The sequence below is a fragment of the Hibiscus syriacus genome, unplaced genomic scaffold (assembly GCF_006381635.1).
Source record: "Hibiscus syriacus cultivar Baekdansim isolate YM2019G1 unplaced genomic scaffold, ASM638163v2 tig00112231_pilon, whole genome shotgun sequence".
Lineage (NCBI taxonomy): Eukaryota > Viridiplantae > Streptophyta > Magnoliopsida > Malvales > Malvaceae > Hibiscus > Hibiscus syriacus.
The window spans coordinates 2,375,276-2,387,949 of NW_024063276.1; the positions used below are offsets into that span (position 1 = coordinate 2,375,276).

Here is a 12,674-nt window from a genome sequence, read left to right on the forward strand (position 1 = left end):
CAACTAAGAAAGTTGATATGATGCCAATCAAAATGCAAGTATATGAAATTCCTGCACATTGTTATAGTGTAGAAGAAGAGGTAGATGGTAAACCATGGTATCATGATATTCTGCAATATATCAAAAATCAAAGTTATCCACCAAATGCATCGGAAATTGATAAAAGAACCTTGAGAAGAATGGCTGCTGGATATTTTCTTGATGGAGAGATTATGTATAGAAGAAGCAATGATCAAATGCTATTGAGATGTTTAAATACCAGCGAAGCTAGAAGCATCATTGAAGAGGTACACAGTGGAATATGTGGAACACATGCAAATGGTCTTTCCATGGCCAGGAAAATAATGAGATATGGATATTATTGGGCTACCATGCACACAGATTGTATTGATTATGCAAGGAAATGTCATAAATGCCAGATATATGCAGACAATATTCATGTACCCCCATCTCCTTTACATGTAATGACAGCACCCTGGCCATTTTCTATGTGGGGAATAGATGTCATTGGAGCAATCACACCAAAAGCATCGAATGGACATTGCTTCATCCTTATGGCAATTGATTATTTTACTAAATGGGTTGAAGCTGCTTCATATGCCAATATTAAAAGGTCCACAGTTTGCAAATTCATAAAGAAAGAGATAGTTTGCCGGTATGGCCTACCAGAAAGGATCATTACAGATAATGCTCTGAACCTGAACAACAAAATGATGACCGAACTTTGTGCACAGTTTAAGATCAAACATGCAAACTCAGTGGCATATCGTCCAAAGATGAATGGGGCAGTTGAAGCAGCAAACAAGAATATCAAGAGAATCATTACAAAGACCACTGAAACTTACAAAGATTGGCACGAAAAGTTACCTTTTGCTTTATATGCATACCGAACTACTGTTCGAACATCTACTGGGGCAACACCGTTTTCTTTAGTCTACGGGATGGAAGCAGTCTTACCAATTGAAGTTGAGATTCCATCACTTCGAATATTGAGAGAAATAAAATTGGATGAATCTGAATGGATCCAAGCTAGATTTGATCAATTGAACCTTATTGAGGAGAAAAGATTGAAAGCTATTTGCCATGGACAAATGTATCAAAAACGGATGATGAAATCTCATGACAAAAAAGTACATCCAAGAGAATTCCAAGAGGGTGATCTAGTACTAAAAAAGATCTTGCCTATACATAAAGATTTCCGTGGGAAATGGATGCCTAATTGGGAAGGGCCATACGTTGTAAACAAGGCTTTTTCCGGAGGAGCATTGATCTTGGCAGAAATGGATGGAAAAATTCTGAGAAATCCAATAAACTCAGATTCTGTCAAGAAATATTATGCTTGAAGAAAAAAAAAGAAAAAAAGAAAGAAAAGAAAAAGAAATTAAAAAAAAAGAAAAAAGAAAGAAAGAGGGGTCAAGGTGAAAACCCGCAAAGGGCATCTTGTAACCAAAGGAAGGATTTGAGTTGAAAACCTGAAAAGGCGGCTCAAATGCAGGTTGATATTAGGCATCTGGCAATTGAATCCTCTCAAGATTTTGACAGTTTGGGAGAAACTTCACATCTAAGCATTTTGACAAACGTTTGAGATCTTCCAGACAAAAGCTTACATCATTTCTCAAAATTGTGTCAACTTGATTAATTTAGAAATACTTATGCTAATAATTTGTTGAGACATTTGAATTTTATCATTCTTATGCTTGCCATAACTTTGAATACATTCTATCTATTTCAAGTTCAATTTATTAAGATTCAATTTATTTTCGAAAATTCAATTTACTCTTTTATTGAATTAACATAATTTTGAAATAAGTTAAAGATTTCTGAATATCACTTTATGTTAATACCTTTTAAAAGCATGGAATAAAGTAAGCAAATCATCACCATCTTAAAGCCATGAACATCAAGATTGTTACACGGGATGCTACCGACAACAAGGTCGAATCCGCCAAATCTACTCATCAATTGCTCCAACCGATCACCATTCAGTTCTTGCACATTTGTTTTCAAAGATATACTAAGACAGTAGAAGGCGACCTTTGCAGCACTGATTCCAGTAAAAAGAAACAAGACATTGATATCACTGGGAAACATGTCTCTATACAGATCCTTGTATATGGTTTTTAAGGAAACCTAGAAGCATTTCCACCCCATCAGGTTCAAGTGGAGCAACTTTATCCCTTCCAACCCATACTAGATTCCATTTTTAGCACTCATTAAGAACATACTTCTGGACACTCGAATGTGGCTCTTTGTCATAAGCTTCAAGAGCCTTAAAGATCCTTTCTGTCAATTTGGCACTTCCTGTACATGTTTATAAACAGTTCAACTTTGTTCTTAGATTCCAAGAAAGCCATCATTTCTTTGTCAATGGAAAAGTATCAGCACATGGAGGAAGCAGAATAAGAGAAGATCTGTTCTTAATTGGCAGAATTATGAATATAGCCTTTTTTAGTGTAGTAGCATGAAAATGCTTCGAATCTACAAAGTCTGGCTCTACATCTAATAAGTACTGTGATATCCCAGTCCAAACATTAACTGGAACAAATGCAATGTGCTCATAGCATCTTCTGGAAGTGTTCTTTGAGTTATCTGATCTGGTTTGGCAGAACCAATCATTGAAATTGGAAGATGAATATGCTCATAGCATCTTCTGGAAGTGTTCTTTGAGTTATCTGATCTGGTTTGGCAGAACCAATCATTGAAATTGGAAGATAAATATGCTCATAGCATCTTCTGGAAGTGTTCTTTGAGTTAGATCTAGTTGGCAGAACCAATCATTGAAATTGGAAGATGAATATGCTCATAGCATCTTCTGGAAGTGTTCTTTGAGTTATCTGATCTGGTTTGGCAGAACTAATCATTGAAATTGGAAGATGAATATGCTCATAGCATCTTCTGGAAGTGTTCTTTGAGTTATCTGATCTGGTTTGGCAGAACCAATCATTGAAATTGGAAGATGAATATGCTCATAGCATCTTCTGGAAGTGTTCTTTGAGTTATCTGATCTGGTTTGGCAGAACCAATCATTGAAATTGGAAGATGAATATGCTCATAGCATCTTCTGGAAGTGTTCTTTGAGTTATCTGATATGGTTTGGCAGAACCAATCATTGAAATTGGAAGATAAATATGCTCATAGCATCTTCTGGAAGTGTTCTTTGAGTTATCTGATCTGGTTTGGCAGAACCAATCATTGAAATTGGAAGATGAATATGCTCATAGTATCTTCTGGAAGTGTTCTTTGAGTTATCTGATCTGGTTTGGCAGAACCAATCATTGAATTTAGAAGGGTAATATGCTCATAGCATCTTTTGGAAGTGTTCTTTGAGTTATCTGATCTGGTTTAGTAGGAACCACAGAACCAATCATTGGAATTAAAAGATGAACTGCATGATCATCTTCATTAAGAAGTTTCTTTTAAAGCTTCTTTTGCTTATTTCCTTTCCAAAAAAACATAGCCCAAGTTTCGCCTTTGCTTGTAATTGGGATCATTGCATAATGGCTTCCCATCTTTTACCGGAAGAAATGTGTCGGCAGCCTTAGTCATTTGAGCATCACATATAAAATTTGTCAATTTTGCAATTGATGAATCTGGACCACATCTCTCCATGGCTATTGAAGCTTCAGCCTCTGAGAATCCCATTTTTGTCAAGTATAATAGTTTATTCTCCTCATCAGAATCAGAATTCAAGATTTCTTGGTATTAAAAGAACTATCGATATCTGTGAAATCATCTTGAAAGGACATTTCATAATTAGATGAGTTGTTATTAGAATGAACATGTCACATGCAGGCAAGCTTTGCAGGAGCCTATACTATTGAGTTTTATTCTCAAGAAATTTTGTGACATTATATCTACATTTGTCAAAGATGATAGATTCTTTGATATAAAGAAGAAAGATTTATTGGGTTTCTACAACTGAAGAAATATTCAGTTCACCAATCTGAAATCAAATAACTTAACAATCATGCATCATATTTAGGCATTTGCAAAAATAGGTGCATTTTCATTCATTCTCATCCATGTTGAATTTTAACAGGAATTTCAAAGATTTTAGCAAAGATTTAAATCCATCATTCAATGGATCAACTTTTCTAGTTCGAGTTCATAATGAGAAGAACTCATCTGAAGAAGGAAGAAGAAGTTCATAATGAGAAGAATTTGTTCAACCTTTTGCTCAAATCCATCACTTGATGGATCAACTTTTCCAGTTCGAGTTCATAATGAGAAGAACTCATCTGAAGAAGGAAGAAGAAATTCATAATGAGAAGAATTTGTTCAACTTTTTGCTCAAATCCATCACTTGATGAATCAACTTTTCCAGTTCGAGTTCATAATGAGAAGAACTCATCTGAAGAAGGAAGAAGAAATTCATAATGAGAAGAATTTGTTCAACCTTTTGCTCAAATCCATCACTTGATGGATTAGCTTTGCCAGAGAAAGTTCATAATGAGAAGAACTCATCTGAAGAAGGAAGAAGAAGTTCATAATAAGAAGAACTTACTTGTTTAACCCTTTGCTTGAATTCATCATTTGATGGATCAGCAGCGCCAAAGAGAGTTCATAATGAGAAGAACTCATTTGAAGAAAAGAAAGTTCATAATAAGAAGAGCTTATTCAACCTCTTGGATGACTCTATCACAGAAGGAAAGAGGTCAACATCATCCTCAGCGGAAAGTTCATAATGAGAAGAACTCATCTGAAGAAAGAGAAGGATTTATTCAACATCTCCATATTAATCAAGTGAAGTCAAATGAAAAAAAAATTCATTATCTTTTCGTCTTTGCTCTATTCTTATTAAGAATAAGCAAAGAGGGGCAGCTGAAGATATTCATTTTTTTTCATTTTAATGTTATTTATATTATTATTATTATTATAATTATTATATTATAATTATAATAATAATAATAATTATTATTATTATTATAATTATAATAATAATAATTATTATTATTATTATTAATATATATTATTTAATATTACAAGCCCAAAATGGAGGCCCAATTACAAATGATTGCCCAAATTCAGAAGCCCAATGGAAACCCTAAACCAGATTAGGGTTTCCCTCTTCCCCAGCTGCCTCAGCCTGCTACCGTTGGATCTGGCAAGATCCAACGGTCCAGATGGTTCCAACAGGAAACCCTAGGGTTATGATACCCTAGGGCCACAACGTCGGCCGCCTCTCTGACCCGTCCATCCACTGCTGCCACGCTTCAACAGAAACATCCAGAGGAAGCAAGGAACGCCGTCCACGTTCCAACCATGGGGTGAGTCACCACCTACGGTCCGGTGACTCACTGAACTTTACCCTTCGGACCAGTCCGATGGCCACCGGTGGCTATAAAGCATCACCCAACCTGCAAAGAAGAAGAGAGAAAAAGAACCGAGAAACAACAACAGAGACCAAGAGAGATACAGAGAAACAAGATACTAAAAAAAAAAACTACCAACGATCTCAACAACAACACAGCAAAGAAACAGAAAAGAAAGAAAAGAAGAAGAAAGAAGAGGCTTACCGAGGAAGCCCCGACCACCGGACCTCACCAAAACCTTCGAAAAACCGAAGGTATATTTCTTAGATTTGCTCCGATCGGGAGCCGTTTAAAAGAAAAAGCCATCGTAACCGTCATTAGGACGGTCCGATCTATGTTTTAGTATAAAAAAAAATTTTCCGGCCACCGAAGACGGTGGCCGGCGGCGGAAGAACTCCGACTGACGGCGGAAGAACTCCGACTGACGGCTGCCGGCCGGCTGGCTTCTCTCTGTTTTAGAGAGAAGCGAGAGAGAAAATTCTCTCTCAGAGAAGAGAGAGAGATGGGAAGCTGAGAAATGAAGGCTGGCCCTTCGGGCCAGCTGTTTTGGACCTTAAATAGGCTTCCCGAACGACGTCGTTTCGGGAAGGACTATTTGTGCAAATTTTAATTGTTAATCCCGTCCGCAGTGTTCAATATTGTAAACTTTACATTTAGTCACTAAATCAAATTTATAATCTTTTTAATTGATCTTTAAATTTTATTTTTATTTATTTTAGTCCTTTTTATTAAATAAATATTTATGGTAAATAACAGATTTAGTCCTATGATTTTAATAATAAATTTTAATCCGAATAATATATTTTAATTTATTTTAATCTAATATCCGAATTTTATATAGTTTTATTTTAGTCACTAAATTAATAAAATAAGAAAATAGCATGTTTAATCCCTATAATTTGATTAATTATGAATTAGGTTTTTAATTTTAATTTTACTATAATTTAGTCATAATTTTAAATGTTTTCATTTATTTACTGCTTTTAAATATATCGTTTTATTGTATTTTTATTTTTTTAATTGTTTATATTTAAATATTTTTACTATTATATAGTCATAAAAATATGATAAATAATAATTTATATTTTTTAATATTTTTCAATATCGAAGAAAAGGGCAGTCTTAATACAACTGGATGTCCTATTCTGGTATTTTAAAATTAAATATTATAAAAAATATTATTTAATTTTATTTAAATTAATATTTATCAATATCAAAGAAAAGAGCTGTCTTAAGCACCTAGAAGTCCTTTTCCAATATTTTTAAATATTTTTTTTATATAATTTTGAAATAATAGGATTATAAATTAAATATATTTTGAATTTTTAAAATTTTTAATAATAGAGACAATTTATAATTAAAAAGTACCAATTTTGGACGTTATAGGGGTGCTAATCCTTCCCTAAACGTAACCGACCACGAATCCTTTTTTATTATTAAAAAGAACGAATTTTTGGTTATAAATGCAGATCAGTTCATTTTTTAATTGATGTTTTTTTAAAACTCTTTTAAAAAAGAAAATAATTTTTAAGTATTCGACCTACCTGACCCAAAAGGCCGATGGCGACTCCCAAATTATTTTCAAAACCATTTATTCACATCAATTTTTGTCAAGTAGAATATTTCGTGCCCGGACGAAAACCGATTACGACACTATCAAAATTTTTTACATTTATATAAACAAGTGCTAAAATTGGGATTTGGTTGAAAAACACACATTCTTGTCGATTAATTCATTAATTAAATGTAAAGTAAAGAAATATTAATTTCATATTTTCCCCCAAATTTCAAAACATTAATGAAAACCTTTTCTTTAACATGTTTGATTATTTATCTAAAACTCAGACGCCTCTTAACTTCAAACTCCATGGAATTCATCTAAAAAAGAAACTCAGATAAATTTGAAAACAATTCCCTTGGACAGTATAAAAACTTTTAATCAATTCCCACTTCCAAACGATGGTTAAATGACACTCACCGTAACATAAAAAAGTGCACAAATTACATTCACTTACCATAAATTATATTCTGAGAAAGTACACGCCTCTGTTTCATTTATTCTTTGCCTTCTTTGAATGAACCTGATGCTGCTTCTTTTTACCACCCGAGGGCAGTTGAACTTGTTTCAACTTCATCTTAACCGATCTTACCATCAAAGACAGGTTATGCTTCTCCTTCGATGGTAAAATAGCGCACTTCTCACGCTCAACTCCGTTCATCCCAGGATCATCAGTGGGTATCTTCGTGCCCTCTCCAACCATTTCTTCCTCTTCGCCCTTCTGCCGCTTTTTCGATATTTGTCGAGCATAGGTTGCACTCCTACAACAAACAACACTTGTGCTTTTTAGCCAGGCAACAACCCAAACAGAAGACACGGAAACTCTCAGAATGGAAGTAAATCAACATACTAGTTCAAACTAGAGAGAAAAACAAAATTTTCATCCAGATTTGAGATTTAGTGTGACCTTATTTATCTTGCATCTTTTTTTTTTTTAAATATATACATATAGTTGGTTTTTTCATAATTAAATTAAGTTTGCTGTTACCTTTTGAACTGTGGGTCTGTAGGGTCCAAAGCATAGAGAGTTGAGGTAAAAAAAGCAGAAAATCGTGGATCATCATCGACAACTGGTATCTTTTTCTCATCTAAAACTTCTTTTTTTCCTTTTCCCCTTGGTCTTTTTAGCCTTCAGATTGTATCCTTTAGGACCAGTATCAGTTCCTTTGTTATCAGTGAGTAGTAACTCAAGTTCTTCTCTGCTTGCTTCAGCTTCCTTCTCCATATCTTCATTTTGCTTCCTTCCTTTCTTACTCTTCTTAAGAGAAGGCTCTTCGATGAAAAAGTCATCAGGTTCTTCTGTAGGTTCCATATCACACTCATCACTCTCGTCTTCCGAAGAATGCTTAGATTTATTTTTCTTGGCCTTCTTTTTCTCCCGTCTTTTTCTGAGATAGGCCTCCCAAATGGTTTCTGCTTCCTTATCTTTCTTCTCCAGGATACGCTTACTTATATCCTCCAGGCCAGTATTGAAAGTTACTTCCATATCTTGGCCATCCTCCTCACCATCATCTTCGGATCCATCACCAGATTGAAGTAAGGCACGGTATAAATCTCTTTTCTTATTTTTCTTATCAGATTGATCCTTAGTGACCTCTTCGTTCTCATCATCATCACTTCCACTCTCGTCAGAAGCTAGAAACTCCTTTAACTCCAAGTCGGCCAGCTGCATGAAACAGAAGCAGTATTATAACTTAGACATATAAAATAAAAGAGCAAAATATAGGACTTCACATGAAATGTTTAATTGGATTTCTGCCAATAAGGCAGTAGACAGGAAACATACATCTTAGACTGAATTTCACAGACAACAGACGAACCATTAGAAAGTAGCTCGCAAACAAATTATGCACACTAACCTGTTCATCATTGAGTTTTCGTTTCAGAATTTTCCCACGTTGTGGTTCATCTCTTCATCCCAAGAAAGATTAATTTTACTTTGCTGCAGTGCCTGGGTTTGGAAATTTAAACCCTCATAGTTTGAGGGTGCCTGAACAAAGAAGATATTACATTTTGCAGTCACTCATTTTAGCTAAGGCAACAAAGTTTGTCAACATTTAAAATTAATGATAGCAATAACAATATGGAACTAATTTCAAGTTGTCTTCAATTTGCTTAGATCTCAAATTGATCATGTAAAATCCCTAAAACCCATGTATGATACATAAGCAGGATGGGTGAATTGGTCAAACAGACATACCTCAACTGCAACATCACGGGGTGGATGTTTAAATTCCATAGAATCTGGAATGAATCTCAAGTCAAGCACATTTGATGACCTTTCAAATTCAGCTCCATCACAAGTTTTGTACAAGTAATCTGCTGTTGCACTAGAATCGCATTCTACTACAGCATAGTAGTATCTGGGAGGGGGGAAATAACGAATATGAACAAAAGAATCAGAAAACATCAATTAGAAACATATAAATGTCCCTTTGAAGAGACACAATAACAACACCAAATAGACTAGCTGAAGAGAAACTTGTACAGATTGCACAAGTCAGTATTTCAACAATTCACTGACCTTTGCAACAATTACTAAAGGGAGAAAAAAAAAAGAAATATAAGAGAGAGAAGTGAACGGTAAAAATGACAATTAGCAACAATCACCTTAGCCTACTTCTCTCAAATGCACGCAATTTCTCAGTATCAATTTCATCATCATCTTCTTCTTCATTGTCCTCATTTTCCCCATTAAATAGGCCTACTGGTCCATGAATTTCCTCCTCTTTCATACGCTGAAGTCCAAATTCAGATGGATAAACAGCAACTTGAATAATTTGTCCATCCTTAGGGAGAAATGAGCTTAGCATTACATACAAGTCAGCAGCCTACATATACAAAAGGCAGAAAACCAGTCAGAAGTCAAGATGATATGTGGTCTGTTAATAACAAATTGCAAACCTTACGGTCTTAAACAATCATAACCAATATAAGAAGAAGGAATTCTAGACATGGTTCAGCTCATTAGTATCTTGTACAATAAGATCTACAATTGTAAAGTTCTAGTTTTCATCAAAAGTAAAGAACAAAGAGACAGAACTGAGAATCAATAAGTTTAGAGGGCAGAGTAATCAATTCTTAACATTAAGGTCAGAGAAACTGCAATGCCTAAAAAACTTGCATGATAACCATGGGCTAGGATTATGAGCAATCTATTCTCCATCAAAAGTTCAATAATTACTCTTTGACTTCAATGCTGGCTCCAAAAGAACTAGGAAACACGATAATCTAGAAAATTCTAATGATAAACATAACGTGATTGAGCTAATCTGAATTATATTTTTTTAGGTAATCACTTTGAAACTGATTGAAACAGGTATCATTCTATAGAAATAGCAGCATCTTTAAAAATTAAAAAACAATTGATACTTCGATAGGTCCTACTCAAATTACAACTCAATAAAAAAATAAAGACCACAATAATATTCATTGAAGGGAAATATGACACAAAGATTTCTTTAATTGGTTCGCCAGATTGTGATTATGTAAACTCCAAGTGACATTAAATTTAACGAGTTAACCCAAGTTAAACATAAATGCAAGTATGATGGAATGTACAAATTAAATTGCATAAACAGGACAAACGACCAAGCAAATACCTTCCTGAAAGAAATTCTAATTTCACATGAACAAGAAAGATACTTCAGCATTGAAATAAATAACTTTAAGATAATCATCATTTAGAGAACAGTTGAATTGATAATGGATAGGAAAAAAATCTACCAGTTGATCTCATAAACACAATTTAAGCCATTGCACTATGTTTAGCTCTGAACAAACTCCAAAGACATACCTTAACATGTCTCCAATCCATATTCAAAACAGCAAGCCTGCGGGTTTCCTTTTCGATCAATGGGATATTTTCTTCCTGGCAAGAAAATGATATAAAATAATTGAACAATTTTAGTAAACTAAAATGAATAGCAAACACTAGCAGCTTATGCAAAGCTATTAGAAAAGTTTAACATCACAGATTACATGTCACATCTTAATTTTAATCCTTTAACTAGGAAACACGAGATATATTAAGCTTAGCAGTGAAAGTAAACTGACACAAAGATAATAGAATAAAAAAAATCAATACCCTAACTCAATTGCTTATTCAATTTCCACAACAACCAATAAACAAATTAAATGACATCAATTAATTGAAACCAAAATAGCATAACCAAAGATTAGACATAGCATAACCAAAGATTAGACAAGGGCACCTGTATTTCAGGCTCTTCATCCTCATAATCTATATCAACGTCTTCCTCTTCGGTAGTGGAGCCGGATTCTGAATCTTCCTCCTCCTGTTCCGACTCCTCATCGCAGTTCTTTTCTAACGTTTCATTTCTATCACTCTCCTCGGTATCATCCTCTTCACTCGCAACATCATTCTTTCTCTTATCCTCTTCTCCTTCGGCTTCTTCGAGGTGATAATAATGGCGAAGAGAGCTCTGGGAGTTTCCCTTCTTAGGTTTCCCTCGCTTATCCAAAGGTGCAGAAGACGAGGCAAATCTCTTGTCGGTGAACATTCGATTGAAACGAGAATCAATGACAACCTTGGACTTGTGTTTCGGAACCGTCTGAAACCGAGGGTCCGTATGAAGGGACGCGAATCGAGCATCCTTAATCATCTCGCTACCGCCACCGGCGGTTTCGTTTTTGTTGTTGCTATCTAGCGCCGAGGGGAGAGAATCAGGTTTGTTATTGTGCTTATTTTTGGGCTTGCGTACTTTGTTTTTGGATCCCATGCCTTCTGATTTTCCTCTCACCGCCTGCAAGGAGTTAGTCCGCCTCCCTTATCACCGCCTGGAGTTGCAAGGCTATGCTGAGAAGTCGATCAATGAGTGTAATGAATAACAGTGGAGGCTTTATAAGAGTAGGAAAACAAAATTGAAGATTAAGATCAATGAGCACAGACGTAGACTGAAAATTGACAAGGGTCTTATAAAGCAATTGTGACCTATAAATATTGAAACGATAAAATAATAATACTAACATAAATATGAAAAACCCTACCCCTTCGAACCGGTGATTTTCCCATATCATTGGTGATCGGTATTATTATCGATTTAACACCGGTCAGATTATATTTCTCGATCTAACACTCTTAGCAGAAAAGCGCACCATCTGTACTGCGCTATATGCTGATTTAGCGCCACGTGAAGGAAAGCGCGTCCCCTGAACCGCACTATACGTTGACTGGGTACACGTGGGGTATAGCACGCCCCCTGATACGCGTTATACGCCACGTAGGGGTATAGCGCGAATCAGGGGCCGCGCTATACGCCGTACCAAAATTATATTTAACGCGGTCTCTGATCCGCGTTATATCTTTTATAATTATATGCTTATAAATACTCTCATCCGGCTCACATCTCCTCGCATCTCTCCTCTCTTATAAATTAATACAACAATTCCGTCAACGAGTAATCATTCTCGTAATCTTCTCAAATTTGATTTAGAAGCTCGTGTGATTTTTCGTTATAAGGTAATTTTGTTATAATTTTTTAATTATACTTATTGTTTATTATCATTATTTGAAAAAAATATTATACTAATTATTTTCAATTAATTTTTATGTTTGTAAAATTGAAAAACGGGAGCATACGTCGAAATAGTTTTGCGGTGCAGGTAATAATATAAAATTATATTATTTAAATTATTTACGTTGATGTGTAAAAAATTTATTGTGTTATATTTTCGTTCATATATAATTTATTTAATCAGGTTTGTTTAAGTTATTTTTTTTTGCAGATATAATATTGTCGCACTTTTAAACTCAAAGAATGGCGCGACTTTCAGCTATTGTT

The 12,674-nt window shown here is 34.7% G+C and overlaps 1 protein-coding gene across 1 annotated transcript; it reads right to left on the minus strand.

Annotated features, from left to right (window-relative positions):
- Nucleotides 1–7,227: 7,227 nt before the first annotated feature.
- LOC120176251 (pre-rRNA-processing protein ESF1-like) lies at nt 7,228–11,768 on the minus strand. Its single transcript, XM_039182705.1, is given in 9 exon segments — nt 7,228–7,631; nt 7,859–7,962; nt 7,964–8,536; nt 8,730–8,780; nt 8,783–8,860; nt 9,071–9,233; nt 9,481–9,701; nt 10,667–10,741; nt 11,085–11,768. Coding segments are annotated over 9 exon segments (2,061 nt in total). The 5' UTR covers nt 11,613–11,768; the 3' UTR covers nt 7,228–7,363.
- Nucleotides 11,769–12,674: the final 906 nt, after the last annotated feature.